Here is a 20214-nt window from a genome sequence, read left to right as displayed (position 1 = left end):
TTATATAATTTTATAATATATATATATATTTATAATTTGTTTTATATTTTAAATAAACAGTTTTATGTCATTTCAAACATTTAAAATAATTTGTTCAACAATTAATAGTAATAATATCAAATATTTTTAACAAAAACCTAACAAGTTTTTTATAAATTTATTTTATAGTGTTTTATTATTTTTAACGTTTTCTCTATCTAATTTACATTTTATAATTATTTTATCAAACATAGTTTGATAGTAAACAGTTATCAGCCTTAAAATTCCAGCACCAAAAACCTGAAATGCATAACAATTTATTAGTAAATTCTGTGGCCAGTAACTTAAACTGTATTAATAATTGATATTTAAGTTATACCTGACATATTAATTTTAAATAAGAAGTGTTTGGCGCCATTCCAGCACAAGAAATAGTCATCATGAGACCTTCAAACCCAACAGTGCTAAAGAAATGTCCATCCTAAAAAATACATTTAGACAATTTAAATAAAAAAGTATATATCGAGATACTAGAATAAAATAGTTTTGAAATTACTAATGCATCTTGAAGAATTTTATTTCCTACTTCTTCTGGTGTAAACAATTTGGCTGTCTCAGATATCAGCAATGTTTCCAGTGGTTTGTTTTTTGACTCGTTAGCATATCCTGGGGTATCTGTATCAGGAGGCAAGGCCAATGTCACTTTTACTCCAAAGTTCTTTGTCTACATGAATACATAAATAAAAATTTTAAAATATATAACAAGGTAAATATTATATCAAGTATCTTCAGATTTTTAATATTTATTTACTTCCATGCTCAAAGCTTCAGCAAACCCTCTTAATGCAAATTTTGTGGCGCAGTATATACTTAAACCGTAAATACCACAGAAAGATGCTAGTGATGAAGTTATAACAATACTTCCATAACCATTTTGTTTCATTTTATTCACTATTGCTTTAGTGGCTTGAATCGTAGATATCAAATTAGTATTGATCATTTGCTATAACAATTAATAACTAATTAGTTATATAATATGTTATATTTTATATTAAAAATACCATTATATCACTAGTGGAACTGTCTTCTAACGTTCCACAAATAGCCATACCAGCACAGTTTATGAACAAATATAAAGGTCCCATATTATCTTCAATTGCATTATTAAAAGTTTTTTCTACCATACTGTAATCACCCGCTAAATCAACTAAACATTAATCAAATAATTAAAAACCTTATTTAATGAATAATTATTAAATAATTCATTATCTAATAAAGTAAAGATAAATATCCTATTTGAGCAGTCATTTTATTAGTTATGGACTTTTTTTTGGTATTCAAATATTTAACACACAATATACCAGACAAATAGTTGAACTTTTGATTCTTATCTGAACATTTCCCTTTAATTTCTTCCAATGCTGAACGAAGTCTATTTTCATTTCTTGCAACAATAGTCACATTTGCTCCTATCTTAGCAGCTTCTATAGCAATGCATTTACCAATACCACTGGAACCGCCCGTGACCTGAAAAAAATAAAAATATAATGCACTAGAAAAATATACAAAATTATTTTGTGTTACTATAACATGACGACCAAGTAGGCATTTTTTCTTGGCTACGAATTTAAATTTGAAAATTGTAGCTAAAACAAACGACAAAGTTATGATTCCAAAAGTTATAAATGCTAACATTATGATGTGTGTTCACTGAACTAGAGTATAGAGTTCAGTGTGTGTGTTCTATGTCAGACGGAATGTAAACAATGAACGGTCACAAACATATAAAAGTTAATAATATCGTACTATAAAAATATGAGTTATGATGAGTTATTTTATTATTTATGAGAATGACTATGACATTATGATTCATGATTTATGAATTTATGATAATCAAAAACTTTTAATTAGAATTTTGAATTCGGAAATTGGAATACGTAATTTTTTGAATTTCCGTCCTAACGTATCAGTATGACCAGTGGGTCAGTGCAGGCAATAGCACGAGAACTTAAATCATAGCACAATATTATAACCTACAGTCCGAAAAAACCACACGTTTTGTGGCCGCTCCAGTCCACCGTCCTTAGTTGTGAGAATTACTATAATATACATATGTATCTAATTGCTGTAATTTGTACAATATTATAGTATGACTACATTACAAACATCGATATTTTTTACCAACATTGGGTAAGTAACTTGATTAATTTTAGATTTTTAAAATTCACAACTATAAAAATCATTTGTACTTGTTTCTTTAAATATTATTTAATTTATCGACTTGAAAATTTTTTTAATAATTGCCTCGTCGAAATATTGAAGTTAAGTTATTTTATCTATAATCTATAAATCATGGTAATTAATGTTTAATCACAGAATAGATTATCATTTATATAATTTAATATGTATATGTTACGTTTAGAAAACAATCGATTTTGTGATGACGCGAGCCTGCAAGAACTTAAAAAAAGGTAATTTTCTTATCAGTACAAACTACAAAATTACGAATTCGAGTGTTGAGGATAAGGATAACTTAATATTCTTCATCTACATTTTATCTTATAACTAAACTATTATAATAGCATATTAAAAGTAGCTCGTTTTTAATATATTTCAATTTTAGTGTGGACGATATATTATTCGGTAGCCAAAGTATAGGCATTTTGTCGTACTCTCGCGAAAGTTACACGTTAGTTTGCCAGAAACGGGCAACTGATATTTATTATAGGACCGCATACCTACGTTACATACAATGGATAGTGCATCGAGACCTATTGACAGTATTGCAGATAATCGCTATTTTTGCCACAGCTGTGATGCCGAAATAGGGAGCGTAGCTGATGTATGTATTAAGTATTCCCATTACAAGTGTTTACAACAAACTTATTGATTTATGCTTGGCAATACTAAACTATTTTCTCTAAGGATTTTACGTGTCCAACATGTCATTTGGGATTTATTGAAAAAGTTGAAGAACAGCAAACTCCTGAAGAACTAGATGATGACGAATTGGTTTTTTCTAATGCACACTTTATGGTATGTAATTAATAGATTTTACTCATACTATTTTTGAAGTAAAGTAAGTGACAACTTATCAGAGATTAAAATAGTTTTAAACCAAGTTACGTGTTATTATAAAATATTTTTTTATTGTTTAATATTTTATTTTATAATTTTCATTAAAAAATTCTTATTGTGAGTGGGAATAACTTAAAATTTTAATTATGTAGATACTGTTATCAATTTTTTCTATAATTCAATTAGGTATGAACATTTAATTATATTTTAGCTTTATACATATACTGTGTTGTGAAATAAAATTACCAGTTCAATGCATCAGCATCATGATCCATGACCATGTGATTATAAAGAACATAATATATATTATATCTTGATAATCCTTTTTGTGACTAATGACTGCAGTTGTTTACAGGATTATACTCCCTCATCCTGTTTCAAAAACTAATTCTTTACCTATCTAACAATTTAATAAACTATTCAGCTATGAATAGTTTATTAAACTAGCAGTTTTGTTTGTCAGTTATTTAAAAAGAATATGCAGTGCGAAATAAGAACTTGTATTCTAATTTATTATATTTTTAAATGATGTATAAATTAAATAAGCATTAAGTAAATACTTTGATAAGTACATTAAATAATACAATCTTAAATGTAAAACGGATATGTTGTACATAACTAATTTTAGAAATTTTTTTTTCTTTTAGAAGAAAATTTCAATTTATACACAATTATTATAGTTTATAAACTATATAAACTACATATTATAATTAGATATTTACTTGATTAAAAAAAATTGACGTGAATAGTGTGCTGGATAAAATCTATAGGTAGCACATCTATTTTTAATTTATAGATCTTTACACATTTACCTTTGAGTCTGTATGGTGGTGAACATGTTTGATATTAGTGTGTTTAAAATATGATGGAAGTATTTGTACATTATTTTAGTGAGTTCAGTGGTGGTACTTAATTTTAAGTTATGTAAAGACCTCAGTGCAATTGATTGTTAAGCTTGGATTGGTCTGATATTGGAAGGTTTGGCAGAACCCCAAATTGCAATTCAATAAGACTGAACCCACCTTATGATTCCTTTAAATATAAGTTGTCTTAAAGAGGTATTTTGGAGTTAAGGAAAGGACAAAGGAGATAGAGTCTTTTGTTCTCTTCCTTTTTACTTTTAAATGGGAACCCCAGGTTAATCTTGTATCAATAGTTATATCTAATGCTTAAGTATTTAATTTCTGTTTGGATAGAGATGTTCATAATTGAGGACACTTCAAGGAAATTTTTTTTGATGTGAAGATTTATTGGTATTCCTTTTGATTCTCCATGATTTAGCGCATGTATCGATTTTGTTTGCTTGATCTAGAAGTACTTTGGTAACTTAGCTTGGATTTTAACTGGTAGCAAAAATAGCGGTATCGTCAGTATATTATATAAAAAAAAGATATCGACCATAAAAATGTTGTATAGATCAAGAGGTACTTGAAAAAATTATATTTATTTTTTAATTATTTCAGACATTTAAGATACTTCTTGATTACAATTTTGAATATTAAACTAAAAATATTATATTTTACTGTTCGGATTCTGTTAATTCTATATCTATCAGAATATAAAATGGTAATAGTCGTTTTATTTTTATGTAAAATGGTATAAGTCATTTAAAATATGCCATCATCTCACATTCTCATCACTAACTTATTGAATAATTATAGGAAACCATTATAGATAAATTAAATAAGAGTTATAGTTAAATGATTTATATTAATTTATGACTATGGATCTTCAATTTTTATTTTATAACATGTTTAGGTGAATGGAATATTAGGAGATGGTGAACTAGCAGGAAGACGGAGGTCAAATATTCGTCGTCGTAGATTTACAACAAGAGGTCCTCATCTAATGACATTACAACCTGGAAGGTAAACAAACAAATATTGATGTTTTAAGGATATATTTTTAGTAGTTACTAAAATTTATCTATTTCAATTCAATTTCATAGGCATGTCTACGGGTTATGTCTTAGCATGATAGGCACAATCTATAAAATTTGATGTAACTTACATTATATATTGTATATATTATGTATAACATTTATATTTTAATTAATGTGTGGATGCAACTAATAGCAGAATTTATTTTTTTGTCTGTTATTAAGTTTCTGAAATTCTCATTTATATTTATAACTTAAAAGTAGATTTACTTTATAGTTAACAATAAAAAACTTAGATAATAAGCCTAAAATAACATAGATCAGTGAATGTACATTTAGCATAATCAATATAGTTTTGTTATTTTTAATTTAAAAATACCAATATCTTAACACTTAGGTTAAATATAATGAATGGATATGGATTCAAGGTATATACACTATAAAGCCTGTATTTTACATTGTCCTTAACACATTCTACAATTTCAACTTGTATATCTTTCTGCAGATGCATAAACTATTATTATCATGTACTGATTTAGTTTTATACACACTAGACAATGTCAGTGGAAATAACTAGATATTTTGAACCTACTATTTAGTAGTTTAAATTGTTTTATATTATCCTTACTCCTTAGTATAAGATACAATTCATGTATTTTGTGGAGTTTATTGAGTTATAATTAAATTAAATGATAAAATGATATCAAGTTTTTTTAAAGAATATTTTTTAATGTATTTATAGAACTTTTAAATTTATTAAATATATTTAATTAAACCAAGGTACTTAATAAAAAAAAAAATTTACAAGTATAATAAAAATAAATAATATAGCCTATTAAATCATAGTTTATTTATCGTCTAAAAAATATATATTATTTCAGAGGCCCAAGGCGTAGTTCAGGTGGGACAATTGAAAATTTAGTAGAAGATGTCATTGTCAACTTTGCTGATTATGCTCGATCAGGTGGAAGTCCAGTGTAAGAAAATTATATTATAATCGTTAGTATCAAAACTTTACCTCTTGTAAATTAAAATTTCAGCAGTAGATTTTTACTTGGTAACCCTGGTGATTATGTTTGGGGAAGAGATGGATTAGATTCAATTGTATCACAGTTATTAAATCAGATTGATGGAGCTGGACCTCCTCCATTAACAAAAGAGAAAATACAAGAAATTCCTACAGCAGTTATTTCTCAAGAACATTTAGGTAAAAATACTTTTATAATTATATTTTATTATAATATGGATTTTAGTTATAAATCTCTTCGATAATTGGTATGACAAAGATGTTAATTGAACTATACACTTCTATATTATAACATTTATTGATAATTATTTAAAAATAAAAATTATTAATTCTCTTAAAATTAAAAAAGGATTTTAATTTTTAGATTTGAAACTCCAATGCTCTGTTTGTTGGGAAGATTTTACAATTGACGAAAAAGTAATGAAACTAGCTTGTGATCATATGTTTCATAAAGACTGTATTATACCTTGGTTAGAATTGGTAAGTTTTATTTTTTTTATTTTTGAGTTGTATTTTGGTCACAGTCACTTTTCTCTTCAGCCCTAAAACATGTGCAATGATCTGTTTAGGAGAGCATCAACGTTAAATTGATAAGATTGTAGTTGCTAAGTTGATTATGTGTCAGTATAACTCATAATATGATGTTCTGAGTCATGAGCTTAAATCTTATGCCATATGAATTTATTTAATAAATTCTTTTAATTATCAACACATTTCCTAGACTATCTTTGTGTATTGATTTATTTTAATGTTAGCGTTTATAACCAACTCATTGATAACAGTGGTTGGATATCTCAATCAAGTGAAAATAAAAAAAATTGTCTCATTTAAATATTCAAATTTTAAAATTAATTTTATATTGTATTAATTAAAAAAACAATTCTATGATTTATCTAGTTATTGTTTTACAAATTATAATTTTTTAAATATAAGTTAAGTTAAAAGATAAAACTCATTTATTAGACTATTTAATTAACGTATAGATCTAATACGATAAACCTATGACTACGTATTGCAGTATAATTTAAGTTTTATTATTGATTTTATAAAAAAATTTAAAAAAATTTTACTAATAAATGCTAGGATTTACTAATCACATGCTGAAAATATTACATTATTATACTAAAAATATTTTTTACATCGTAGATAGATCAGCTGAACTAAATTTTTTTAGTATAAGTTTAAATGTCTTCAACATTAACTAAATGCCATTACTAAATTCCTAGCATTTATTAGTAAAATCTGATTTCTAATAGATGATTGGACTTTTCTTATACCTAATAAATAATATTATATATGTGTTATTTTTATTTTTATAGCATGGTACATGTCCAATTTGTCGTAAATATTTAGCAGATGATGGGTTAAGTTCAATGAATTCAGATCCACTAGGAATCAGTTTAGGTGTTGGACCTAATTTAGCAGCACTCATTAGGTTTGATATATATAAATATAATTTGTATCATATTTTTAAATTTTTAATGAAGAAAGTAATTAAACTTTACATTTAAATTTAAAATGTTGAATGTAAATCTAGTATCATAATTATTTATATTGAATATTTTTACTTTTTATACTTTATAATTGTTAAAAATTATTAACAATATTGCATTTTTCAGATTTACTGATTTAATTAATTAATATTAATATTTTAATAGAGCTCGTAGTAATCCGCGTACTAATACTGATCCAGTATGGGGAATGAATGATTATGATATGGCATCTACGTCATCTGACTGGCCTACACAACTTGGTATTAGTTTACCACTTCCACTTGTGTCATCATCATCAGCTACACAGACTCCAGCTGCAGCATCAGGTATGTCCACTTATTCATCCGTCACAGCTAGAAACTTACGTGACCAACGGTTGTCAACTTCAACTGCTGATGTTGAACCTATGGAAACTGACCATGATCAAAATTTACCTGCAGTGAATAATGCAAATAATTCCTAGTCTTTTCTAGTAAAAACAAGTATGATTTTAGTACAATATGAGTTTACTGTTTAATACATGAAAATGAAAGAAATATATTCAATTAATAACAATTAATCAAACACTTTTTTTTAAATCATTTATGATTATTTTTATAACATAATAACAATAATTGATGACGATTCATCATTTTACTAGTAATTGGCAGTTTATTATTTCAAAAGGTATTTTACATATATATATAATATATATATATATATATCTATATATAAATTCCTATATACGTGAATTAAAATATATTTCAATTGCACTATTTCAATTCACCCGAGTCTCAATTGTAATTAGTTATTTATCAAATATTTTTAATATATAAGTAGACATTATAATGCTTGTTTTCTACCCAACTGGTAAATTTCAATTTTACCAATTGATTGTTAAAATTGTTGTCTTTTTTTCATTATAAAACTTAATTTAAATTATGTTTACTTATCTACACTATACATTATATATGCTATTCAATGTTATGAAACTAAAATTCGTAATTTTAATAAATAATTTAATTTATATTTTATGCTTTTAATACTATAATGGGTTAAATTTTAGATAACTAAAATAAAATTTGTACAAAATATCATCCAATGTAGATTTAGTTAAATTTAATATTATAATTTTTGTGTTTTATGTATATTAAACAAAATAATGAAAATATGTGTATTAGAGACAACATTTGCTGTAATTATTTTGTTGAATGTTAATTTGTTTTAACTTCACATTTATAATTTTTTCTATTCATTATTTTTTTATTAAAACCACAATGGTTTTTATAAAAATTATATTATATGATTAATTATTTATTTTATATTTATTATTGAAAGCATATGTGTATAGTCATATTTGGTTGAATTATTGTTTATTATTTTCATAAACCATTTTATAATATCCTAAAATGTATTTGAATTCTTTCGCTTAGATATAAATAGAAAATAAATGATTGTAAATAAAAATATTTTAAAACTAATCAATATTGTGTTGGAGTTCTAAATTTAATTTAATTAAACTGTATTATGTTATGAACTAGTTTATAATATATTTGAGAATTTAATAACTTTTACTAAATTATTCATTTAATAGAAAATATATTAAAATTATGATACATTTAAAGTTTGAACTATAACATGTAATAAATTGGAAACTTTGGGGTGCAAAGTTATTAAAAATTACCATAATTTATATTTAATTTTTATCATTACTAATTAAATAAATGCTTATTATTTTTACTATCGTATATATAACAACACGTTTATTATATTTTTAAAATCCCCATCACATTACCATGAAATCCTCTTCAACAAAAGATAATGTGACATTCAGAATTCACATCATAATCTACAAGGGATATATTATTAATTCACTGTTATGAAAAATACTTTTAAAAATTATTTGAATAATATTTAAAATATTCAAAAGGTTTTTTTGTAATATATTTAGGTATTAAACCTTCTTAAGCACATTCCTTACATAGATATAGCTAATATGTGTCAAATGCTGCATTTTCAGGAGCATCATTATATTATTTCAACTACTACCTAGTGCTTAGCTTACATCGTGCTAAAATTAGCTATAATACAGCAAAATAATTTTTCAATCTTGTCAGATTATCAGATACAAAAGTTGACGATTGACGAGGAGTTAAAACTGATTTAATTTATGGAAATGATTTGATCAAATTGGAAGAAAATCAGTAATTGTCTGATGTTACTCTTATATAAGTCAAAATAGTGTTGTAAATTATATAAACACATATACTTTTTTATTTTATCATACATTTCCTAATTTAAATTAATAAAGTTTTGATAAATTATTAGTTATAACAACTAAATTCAAATTATTTATTTAATAATAGATAACTATAATTATTCATCATAGTACTTCATGGAAATTTGTGTATTGTTAAAATTTTAATTAATTATTTATATATATTATTGGTGATTAGTAAGTGTTATTATTTAAGATGAATTTAAATTACTTTGAGCCATTTAATCATTTTATAGATTGTTATACATTTTTTTACGTTTCAAAAACATTTTTTATTCAAAATAAGGATTAGGAAAATATAATCTTATATCTATTTGTATAAATTTAGCAAACAATTTAAGAATAATCTACCAATACAAATTTTTAAGTTTGCCTCATGTTATGTCCATATAACTGATTGGTATAATCACAATATTAATAATCGTAAAATATTTTTAAAGAAGTCTGCGTTTAACAATGTAAAATTCAAATTATTTTTGAACATTTATCATTGAATGCAAATAGTGGTAAAAATGTAAGTCATTTTGATAAAGAAAAGTATTTATTTATAATCTTAGATTAAACTTATAAACTGGTTATTTAATAATAAAATCAAATTAGTTATTTTTTTCTTTTGTTTGCCTATTTATAGTCTTTTAGAGAAATTAGATTATCATTAGGAATAAAAATAAAATTAATAAATTGTTGTTTAAATTCATCTTCTTTAGGTTTATTAGTTTTTCAAATGGTTATAAATGTATAGTTTATACTACTCTTCTCAATAAGTTTCTGTCTTCTATACTTCTTTTAATATCTGTTGGATAAATTACTTTTCAAAAAGTAATTAAGTTACTAGATTATTATATTACTTTTACATTGTTACCAAAATACAAAAGTAATATTGTTACACTTGCATTATTTTTTTTTCTCATGAGTAATTATAGTGACAATAGTATTACTTTCAATGTTTTTAAATTTTGTTAAATTAACTAAGTTTTAAAACAAGTTATTGTAAATAACACTTTTCTTACATAATATCTTAGAAAACTTCTCATTTATTCATGATTGTTTTTTTTTTTTTTTTTTTGTGAAATATTTATATATTTTTATAAAAGAGTATAATTTATAAATTCAAATACAAATATTTAAAACTTATCATTGAAAAGTAGTTAGTATTCAGTATTCTTATGATAAAGTTTTTCACAAATTAATAAAACAAAATAAATATAATAAACACAACTAAAGATCATGCCAAAATTATCTGATCATTGTTTAAAAGTTAGTAGTCTATAAATTGTCTAGGACCATTGACTATTACTACCATTGTTTTTAGTTGTAGGTCACCATCTAATTTTTCTTAATAAAAGTTGTAGGAATTTCAGATGTATTTTCTGTAACTGCAAATTGATATGGTGGTGGTGGATCTGGAAATCCAGCTAATTGAATGTTCAGTAAATTGTTTTGTGTAAGAATCATACTATTTTCTAGATTCTGAGAAGCTAATTGTGGCACAGTACATGGTTGGTTATTTGGCACTTCCAGTTGAGCATATCCAGGAATCAAAGTTGAATCATTAAAACCCACAGATGGAAAAAGATTTGTTGAAATTGGTTCATTTGGAAAATAATATTGATTCAATGGTTGAAAAGAACTATCAAATTGATGAGCATTGTTAGCTATTGTTAATGGCGTATTACCTAATATTATTTGAAGAGAAGCTACTTCATTTAAATGTGTACCTTTAACACAAGCCTCAACCTACAACAATAAAATACATATTAGTTATTTATTAAATTATCTGCTCAAAACATAATATTATGCAGCATAATTACATTTAAAATATATGTATCAGACATAATTCCACAATGCTTTAAATTGGGTATCACTAAACCATTTGGAATTTGAAGTTGTACTACACGTGTCTTCGAAGTGTGTTTTTCTACACCATCTATGTATACGTTAACAATCTTGAATAGTTCAGACTTTATTTCATTTCTAGGGGCTATAAATTTTAAAGTCTATAAAATACAACAAGTTCTTAAAATCTATATTATAATTATATTATGAAAAGATTATTACTCTATCCAGTTTTATTTTAATAGTATCTACATCCATATTGCTGTTGTTGTCCAATTCAACTGTAACTGGTATAGATTGTCCGGGTACAAAACCACTATAAGGGATGCATGCTATCAATGTCATAGGGCCCGATTTACAGCAACAGCAACAGTAAAACTTTTCTTTTAATTTTTTCTTAGGCTCCTAAAAATTGACACGTTAATATACATCTATTGACTATTACTACAACCTCTTAGAAATATAAGAAATAGACAGTGACGTAAATAGTCTTAAATAATCCAAAGTACACTGCTTCCTCTCAATTCCAATAAGGTAATAAAAACCATTGCGCATCATTAATAATTTCATAAAATAAAAAATAAATCTATAAGCTACTACTAATTTTTTTTAATATTATAAATTTATAAGTTAAAATCAGTATTAATATTTCTAAAGCTTTTTATAAAGAATTATCTACAAAATTCTCTACATAATATCGAGAAAGAACAATAGTAGAGAAAATCAAACAGTTAATATACACGATAATTTTTTAAGCATGCTCATCCCATTTTTATACTTAAATCATGGATACTTTCAAATTCTGATTTTGGAATTTTTAAATATAATTAAAGACAATATTTTCAAGTACTTAGATTTTTCACAATATTTGAATGAATGAATCAATTATATTACCAGTTTAAAATAGACAAAATAAATATTAATAATCATAATGAAACTGATATCGTAGCTCAATCAGATTATTTATTATTCTCATATTTATAATTCAGTAGTATATGAAACAGTAGATCACCTAATGGAAGATAGCTGTTTCATCTTAATAACATTATCATTATACATTACAAGTGAGTCCCAGGAATGACAGATGACACAGATCTTATGTAATTAATAGTTATGTTGTATATATTTTTAGGGAATTAATTATAATTTCAGAATAAAAATATTATACTTACAGCTAATGATGGATCATCATTTAAATTTATAGGAGAAATAATTTCAAACATTATTTCTTTCTCTATATTTTTTTTCCAAGGTATATTAATTTTAACTTTTACTATATAACATATTTTCCCATATTTACCATTGAATGTTGATGGTAATTGATGCGGTAAAGAAAAATTAAATGGATAAACATATTCACCGACTTCCAATTGGGATTCACCTAAAAATAATAATTAAATATAAATAGAATAAAAATAAAGATTTAAGACTTCCAACTTATCCTATACCAAATTGTATTATTAATAGTAAACTGCTGAATTAGGTATAGCCCAGTATAGTTCAGGAGTGGCAAGCCTAGACAAGCACACCCAAGATTGCACATTGGTTGATTTTAATGGTATGCAAAATATTTTTATTTTATTGTCAAATCTTACATTTGATGAAAAATTATAATTTATAAATAATATAGTTACTAACTATAACATTTTGAAGGTATGAAACTCACTTCTGAGATAAAAAATATTAAAACTTCCTCAGATATTTTGTTTGTACAATTTTAAAACTATAGAATTTTGGTGAAGGCGCTGAAAGGAAATTCACTTTTGAGGGTAATACCAACGTATTAAAGTTGTTATAAAAATAATAAAATAAATTATTTTTATATTCTTACCTTTTGCACCTACCAGAAAAATCTTATTTTTAAAATATTCTTCTCTTGCAGAATAACTAACTAAATGATTTTCACTTTCACCATCTTTGTTTTTCCGAGATCTAGTTTCAGTCCAACGAACATTAGCTTCTCCTCGGAATTTCAATTTTATACCTATAAAAACATCCAGTTGTTAACATTCCAATATTTACTAATATACATTCAATTTACTATTTTTTATAATCTACCATGTGCTATCTTGTCTAATAAAACTTACTTTTGATTTTCACAGAACTACTAGTTTGAATTAAGACTCGTCCAGTAATGGTTTGGCCGGGCTTAAATACTGCTGTTGGATCATCAAAAATGATCTGTATATCTTGCATACCCATTGTGATTTTGGTATTCTTGTTATATACAGTCTATTGCATGTTTTTACATGTCATATGTGGTCTACCACATACTTTCTATGCTTCATTCAAATATAAATGAATATAGTATATTTAATAATACATAATTACAATAATATTTCAATAATATACATCACAATCCAATTCTAAATTTAAAAACTATGTATTACAACATGTGTCAATATGTATTAAAAATATTAAAAAATACAAATATTTTTATTATTTACATTAAATACAACATAATTTTATGTTTCTTAAAAAACATTCAAGTGTGTTATTACATGAGTTAAACTGTAACTGATTACTAAGTATTTTTGGAAGATATTGAAAATTGTCCCCTAATCACTGCTGTCATCTGAATAACTTAAAATTTTAAAAACACTTAAAATTTTTACCCAGTTTTAATTCAATTAAAAAAATCTATCACTTGTTTACTTTAAAATCTTGAAAAATTACTCCTTAAGTTATATAATATAATATTACGTTTTATTTTTTGTTGCGTCATTCATACACTATAGATAATTAGATAAAGAAGAAAATAACTAAGTATAGATTTTTATAAAAAAGGACCAACTTTAAACTAGCAACTCAACATCAATATCATAATTTCATATTTAAATTTATATCACAATAACTAATATGACAATTTTCATTAAATATCAAATGAATAAGTTTTTAATTTTTCTTAAAAAGTGATCTAATTTTAAGAAGTATTTAATATTATATAATAGCTTGTAGCTACTATGGAATTATAGACTAACTGTAGGATAGTATACCTTATATATGTATAATATGTATTCACTTTCACATGGAAGCATTATTAAACAACTAAAAATATGTACTTACCTAAACAATTTTATTAACATTAAATTGGAATTTCAAATTAAAAATATTCGACAAAATAAAAAAAAAACAAATTTTCTTTTTTATACAACTATATAAGTTAAAAGATACAGAACACAACTTTTTATGATATTCCCAATTTACTAATTGAAGTTAGGATAGATAGTATGTATTTTTTCATGATAGAGTCTTATCTAAAATACTAATATAAACAAATATTTACACATTTCTAAGCTGTATCTCTTGCATAATAATATATAACATGAGTATGATCTATAACATAATTATCTCTCAATGTTAAACAGGTAAAAAATAGTATATAGGTAGGTATGTCAATAAAACTAAATAATAATAAAATGTATGAGATTATAAAAACCAATATTATAAATTTATAACTAAGATATTGGATATTATGACGTGTAAATGTAAGTAGTGTGAGATATCTAACCACTTCAATAATGACTAATATACTATTATTTAGATTATAGGTACTATAAATGAAAACTTTTGTAACTGTATTATTATTATTTATATTTTATAAATTATTTAAACATTTAAATATAATATTATTTAGAATCACAAAAACGTATCATCATAATAAAGTATATACTGTTTCAAATATTACGTTTCAATCATTAATACTAATAAGATTTAAGCTATTGAAGGAACTATATATTTTATAAAATCAAAAGATAGATTAAAATTATTACAACAATTTTATTCAATAAAATATTTATGTTCATAAAATAATAAAATATGAATTTAATTCTATGATCGGCCATCATGTATAGATTAAAATATTAAATGTATAATTCCATGATACCTTGATGTTATCTTAGTGACAATTTTTTCTTTTATAATTGTTTCTAAATAATTAAACTTAATTATCTGTATAAGACCATTAGAACCTGCCATTTCATTTAAAATTTCTTTATTTTGATTTGTAGTTCACATCATATGTTTAATGTAAATATTGAATACTATGTGTAATTTGCTTCAATTAAGTTCATCGGCATAATTAGGGGAGAAACATCTTAGCATCCTCGCATTTATATATAGCCCCCCCCCATAAAGTTTTACTTTTTAGCCTCAATTAGCCTTCAAATTATTTTTAATTTTGGTTTTCTAGGACTCTAGCCCTTGAATAACTATTAAATTCTAGTTACTCCCATGATCAAGTTATAGCAAATTTGATTCTAATTTTATAAATAGTTAGATAATCTGATAGTTGAATAGTATACATTGGTAGTTGAAAAAATAAATTTTATGAATCTAATATTTCGGATATTTTCTATGGAAGTAGATAAACGATAATTTATGTACTACAAATAAATTTAGCCTGATGAATAATGTACTAATAGATGCTATGTATTAATATATCAGTTACTATTTCTGGATCCGAAAATTGACAAGGTGTTAGTGGATCTGGGTGTGCAGATTATGAAGTTAACTGTTTTGTGCGAGAATCGTCCAATTTTATAGATTATTGTGTGGAACAGAATATAATTAGTTACTTTGAATTACTAGTTGAGCATATCCAGGAACTGAAATTGGCTCAGTAAACCCTACTGATGGAAGAGGATTTGTTGGAATTTGTTCGTTTGAAAAGTAATTTTGATTCAACGATTGGAAAGAATAATCAAATTGACGAACATTGGTAGCTATTGTCAATGGTGTATTACCCAATTTTATATTAACAGAAATTACTTCATTTATATATCCGCCATTAACGCAAGCCTCGACCTACAAAAACAAAACAATAGAATTATTTTATTTTCATAACATAACATTATGTGATGTAATTACATTTAGAGAATATGTATCAGTTATAATACCGCAATGTTTTAAATTTGGTATTGTCAAACTATGTGGGATTTTAATTTGTTCCATGCGGGTTTTTGAAGTGTATTTTTCAATACCATCTAAACATATGTTAACAATCTTAAATGGTTTGGATTTTATTTTACTACTTGGAAATCGTGCTTTAAATCTCAATACCTATTTAATAGAAAACAAAATTAATTCTTAAAATCAATTAATATCATCTTATTTAATATATTATCTCATAATTATTACTCTTTCCAGTTTTATTTTAATAGAATCTACATCTACATTGCTGTTATTATCCAGTTCAACTGTAACCGGTATAGATTCTCCAGGAACAAAACCAGTATAAGGTACATAGACAATCATTGTCATTGGTCCAGACTTGCAACAACAACAACAGTAAAACTTTTCTCTTTCTAGTATTTTAGGTTCCTGCAAGTATAATTTTAGTAGTTAGCTAAATTATTATTTATGACATTTTTTTATTAGATTTAATGAGGCATTATTGTATTTAAATTGGTTTTTCTATATAACATATATATATTGTATATTTGTATGTATACAATGAAGGTTTAAAATTTTAACATATTTTTTATTTACAAGTATTTAAACGTACAATATAAATACCTATTATGTATGGTATTGTCATATTTATGAAAAACTGTATATTTTATCTATATAATAAATATATTATTATATTCTTTATAAATGTAGGCAAGCTCTGGGAAAGAGATTTTTAGAAATTCAGCTCTAAGGATTTAAAAATGAATTGGAAAGTTAATGTTTTTATCGCCTGTTGACTCTAATTTATTTAATTTTCAAGTAGTTTTTTTTTACATTTATCAAGTATACTACCTACTGAAAGGTTTTAAACTTTGGTACCTATATAGTTATATCGAGTACAATAAAAATGGTATTATTTATATGTATCTGTGGGTACAGGTGTACAGCAATTTTACCATGACCAATAGCCATTATACATTCATAATTTATCTATCATAGGAATCCAACTATCGATGACTAATGAGTGATTGGATAATCCTATTCACCCACCCACATCTTTTATTTTTATTTAAAAATTTCAAAGCAAAGTTCTGAGTTCAAGTTTTTAACTCTTAAAAAATAAAAAATTTAAATTCCAGAAATTTAATTTTAATTTTTACTGGAAATGGCAAACCAAACTTGTTTGAATATTATAACTATTAACCTAAATCTTCAACGATATAAAATTAAACATGTTTTAACTTATACTTACAGCTAAGGATGGGTCATCATTCAAATTTAAGGCAGAAACAACTTCAAATGTAATTTCTTTACCTTTTTTGATATCCCAAGGTACATTAATTACTACTTTGGCTGTATATTGTACACGTCCATACTCTTCTTCAAATGTTGATGGTAAGTGGTCTGGTAAGGAAACACTAAATGGATAAACATGTTCCCCTTCATTTAAATGTAATTTTCCTAAAACATACAAAATATTTTTATTAATTAGAAAAATATTAAATCTGATTATGTTACATAAATATCAACTTATTTTTTATTATATTTATAACATTTATAAATGCAATTGTCTGAATTATTATTATTAATAATTTGCAATAAAAAATTAAAAAAAATGTTTTGTAGTTATAATTTATAAATTTAAAATATAAATTACTGAAAAATACTAAATTAGATACTATTTAACTGATTATTTTATTGCAACAATGGAATGAATTGTTCAAACAATCAATTTATTTAATAGCGTACTGAACAATTTTTAGACCTGAGATAAACTATAATTTGACCAACTATGCATACATAGATTTTAATCTAAATTTTTTTCTTAATAGTCTAAATTTTATTACTAAAGATTTTTATCACACTTAATTTATTGCCTGGTATCCATCTACCCACCTGCCAATTTTTGACTTGAGGCAATTGCCTTAAAATAGATAACTTCAGCAGACTACTAAATCTGTTCATACAATATTTATGATATTTATATAATTATTTCAATATTTAATAATAATTAATTATATTAAAATATTCACTTACGTTCCCCACCCGCTAATATTATTTTGTGATTAAAATATTCTTCTTTTGCAGTATATCTTTCAGTTTTAGCCTTATTATGTGTAAGGCTATGCTTTCTATTTCCATTCCTACTATTTCTTCTGGACATAAGATTATGTTCTCTCCATGACACATTACCTTCTCCTTTAAATTTTAATTTTACTTCTGAAACATAAAACAAATTTTATTTTATAAATTTAATATATCAATAATTTATTTTACCTACTTTTTATTTTAATAAAATTGCTAACAACAATTAGAACTCGTCCTGTAATTATTTCACCAGGGAAAAAAACTGCTGTTGGATTATCAAATATAATATGTACATTGTTCACATCCATATTATTTTAGTTAAAACTGTGTATTACATACAGTATAATATGTACTTATGTTGAATTTTAAAACATATTAAAACTGAATGAACTAATGAATATTCTTATCATTATTAATTACGGTATGCTCTGAGCTCTCATACTAAATATTTGTTGACAATTAAATAAGGTTACAAAGTTTATTAATTTATAATAATATAACGTTTGGATAAGTAATTCTTAAGTAAGTATGACCAATTCTGAGAAAATAAATATATGTGTATGTGTGTGTGTATTTGTTATGCACTTCATCATATTAGGCTTTAGATAAGAATGAATATTTTTATTAATTTACAAAGGATGAAACATTTAGTACATCTATGGTAAACTATTATTCCTAAATTGTAATTAATATATACTATAGGTACCAATTTTTTCTAACATATGGGTCGCAATACAAAATTGGATCACAAAATATTTTTGATTTACAACCAAATTTGCTATTCATAAATTAATAACAAGAAAAATAATTTTTATAGCTAACATAATTGAGTATCATTTTATTTTATCACTAAATTAAAATTAAATGATAAAATTGCTTTTAATAAAAATTATTATTAATATTACTCTATTATACATTTATATCCAACAAGAAGTTAGATAGCTGTCATTATAAAAAAGTTAGGAAACACTGTAATATAGAACAGTTAAAAACAAAAAAATAAATTATAACTATTAAATATTACATAAATTATTTACTTGGTTGTTTAATATTGAATTTACTGAATAGTACAATATATAAATGAATTAAATTTCAGCACTAACTTAAAGTAAGCAATTAAAAACAATTTAAATTTATATTATATGAAGTCATTACCTCTAGTAAGGCCTAATTACAATGTAAATCATAATGTTTCATGTAGTACAATACCACATCAATTAATTTATCAAATAATTTTAGAAGATTTATTATGATATACTTAAAATACATACAACCGTAATATTTAATATTGTCCTTATTGCTTTCACTCTTATACTTCATTATTTGCTAATAATTGATTTTGAAATAAAAACCTATATATTTGTATGTATAAACATTAAATTAAGAGTTTTTATTAATAAGCATTTGATTTTAAGTTAATGAGAATAAAGTAAGGAACATAGAGAGTGCCAATGCTATGATTTGTAAGACCCTTAGCGAAATATGTTATGTCTCGTTTTCATACAAATTGACAGTACTAAATTAAAAAATTTTCTCCAATAAAATGCATTCTACCAAACTATAAATAGGTAATATAATAACAGTTCCGAGCTATTTGGTGTATAAAAACAGTATAAATATAATTATATTAGGTATACTATAATCCTACAAAAAACAAATTATTTCTTCACTGGAAAATTATGAA

The 20214-nt window shown here is 24.2% G+C and overlaps 4 protein-coding genes across 8 annotated transcripts; 1 reads left to right on the top strand and 3 right to left on the bottom strand.

Moving 5' to 3' along the window:
• Window positions 1–152: 152 nt before the first annotated feature.
• On the bottom strand, window positions 153–1880 carry LOC113556887 (3-ketodihydrosphingosine reductase). The gene is made up of 7 exons (XM_026962101.1): window positions 1564–1880; window positions 1341–1506; window positions 1041–1186; window positions 791–982; window positions 536–703; window positions 359–460; window positions 153–279 (listed from the first exon to the last, which is right to left on the bottom strand). The coding sequence occupies exons 1-7, from the start codon at window positions 1672–1674 to the stop codon at window positions 163–165; spliced, it is 1002 nt and encodes a 333-aa protein (XP_026817902.1). The 5' UTR covers window positions 1675–1880; the 3' UTR covers window positions 153–162.
• A 147-nt stretch (window positions 1881–2027) lies between these two features.
• Window positions 2028–16834, top strand: LOC113556885 (E3 ubiquitin-protein ligase RNF126-like). Of its 3 annotated transcripts, XM_026962100.1 has the most exons (11): window positions 2028–2169; window positions 2402–2450; window positions 2603–2821; window positions 2905–3015; window positions 4816–4925; window positions 5818–5913; window positions 5977–6143; window positions 6328–6443; window positions 7283–7398; window positions 7622–7782; window positions 16698–16834. In XM_026962100.1, exons 3-11 carry the CDS (start codon window positions 2732–2734, stop codon window positions 16706–16708), a joined length of 978 nt encoding a protein of 325 aa, XP_026817901.1. In that variant the 5' UTR covers window positions 2028–2169; window positions 2402–2450; window positions 2603–2731; the 3' UTR covers window positions 16709–16834. The 3 variants fall into 3 exon arrangements, with proteins under 3 accessions (XP_026817901.1, XP_026817900.1, XP_026817899.1); XM_026962099.1 differs by lacking the exon at window positions 16698–16834 and having other exon boundaries at window positions 5980–6143; window positions 7622–8015; XM_026962098.1 differs by lacking the exon at window positions 16698–16834 and having other exon boundaries at window positions 7622–8015.
• LOC113556883 (arrestin domain-containing protein 3-like) lies at window positions 10843–14766 on the bottom strand. 3 transcript variants are annotated; one of them, XM_026962095.2, is made up of 7 exons: window positions 14616–14766; window positions 13637–13831; window positions 13381–13533; window positions 12722–12930; window positions 11772–11954; window positions 11525–11710; window positions 10843–11450 (listed from the first exon to the last, which is right to left on the bottom strand). In XM_026962095.2, the coding sequence occupies exons 2-7, from the start codon at window positions 13749–13751 to the stop codon at window positions 11040–11042; spliced, it is 1257 nt and encodes a 418-aa protein (XP_026817896.1). In that variant the 5' UTR covers window positions 13752–13831; window positions 14616–14766; the 3' UTR covers window positions 10843–11039. The 3 variants fall into 3 exon arrangements, with proteins under 3 accessions (XP_026817896.1, XP_026817897.1, XP_028044500.1); XM_026962096.2 differs by having other exon boundaries at window positions 13637–13826; window positions 14616–14763; XM_028188699.1 differs by lacking the exon at window positions 14616–14766 and having other exon boundaries at window positions 13637–13976.
• Window positions 15387–18974, bottom strand: LOC113556884 (arrestin domain-containing protein 3-like). Its single transcript, XM_026962097.2, has 6 exons — window positions 18724–18974; window positions 18480–18662; window positions 17695–17903; window positions 16689–16871; window positions 16419–16610; window positions 15387–16355 (listed from the first exon to the last, which is right to left on the bottom strand). The coding sequence occupies exons 1-6, from the start codon at window positions 18836–18838 to the stop codon at window positions 16119–16121; spliced, it is 1119 nt and encodes a 372-aa protein (XP_026817898.1). The 5' UTR covers window positions 18839–18974; the 3' UTR covers window positions 15387–16118.
• Window positions 18975–20214: the final 1240 nt, after the last annotated feature.

This window comes from Rhopalosiphum maidis, chromosome 1, assembly GCF_003676215.2.
Source record: "Rhopalosiphum maidis isolate BTI-1 chromosome 1, ASM367621v3, whole genome shotgun sequence".
In the NCBI taxonomy this organism is placed as follows: domain Eukaryota; kingdom Metazoa; phylum Arthropoda; class Insecta; order Hemiptera; family Aphididae; genus Rhopalosiphum; species Rhopalosiphum maidis.
This window is presented reverse-complemented; position numbering and strand designations above follow the sequence as displayed.

Bases quoted from the DNA above. Each gene is read 5' to 3' on its own strand.
- LOC113556884 (XM_026962097.2), bottom strand. From the start codon at position 18,838: ATGGATGTGAACAATGTACATATTATATTTGATAATCCAACAGCAGTT. The intron at 17,904-18,479 runs GTAAGTGAATAT...TGTATGTTTTAG, and splicing joins AATATTAGCGGGTGGGGAAC to GAAAATTACATTTAAATGAA. The intron at 16,872-17,694 runs GTAAGTATAAGT...TTATACTTGCAG, and splicing joins ATGATGACCCATCCTTAGCT to GAACCTAAAATACTAGAAAG.
- LOC113556887 (XM_026962101.1), bottom strand. From the start codon at position 1,674: ATGTTAGCATTTATAACTTTTGGAATCATAACTTTGTCGTTTGTTTTA. The intron at 1,187-1,340 runs GTATATTGTGTG...ATTAATGTTTAG, and splicing joins AAAGTTCAACTATTTGTCTG to TTGATTTAGCGGGTGATTAC. The intron at 704-790 runs GTAAATAAATAT...GTATTCATGTAG, and splicing joins CTGAAGCTTTGAGCATGGAA to ACAAAGAACTTTGGAGTAAA.
- LOC113556883 (XM_026962095.2), bottom strand. From the start codon at position 13,751: ATGGGTATGCAAGATATACAGATCATTTTTGATGATCCAACAGCAGTA. The intron at 13,534-13,636 runs GTAAGTTTTATT...ATGTTTTTATAG, and splicing joins TAGTTCTGTGAAAATCAAAA to GTATAAAATTGAAATTCCGA. The intron at 11,955-12,721 runs GTAAGTATAATA...GTCAATTTTTAG, and splicing joins ATGATGATCCATCATTAGCT to GAGCCTAAGAAAAAATTAAA.
- LOC113556885 (XM_026962098.1), top strand. From the start codon at position 2,732: ATGGATAGTGCATCGAGACCTATTGACAGTATTGCAGATAATCGCTAT. The intron at 2,822-2,904 runs GTATGTATTAAG...ATTTTCTCTAAG, and splicing joins AAATAGGGAGCGTAGCTGAT to GATTTTACGTGTCCAACATG. The intron at 3,016-4,815 runs GTATGTAATTAA...TAACATGTTTAG, and splicing joins TTTCTAATGCACACTTTATG to GTGAATGGAATATTAGGAGA.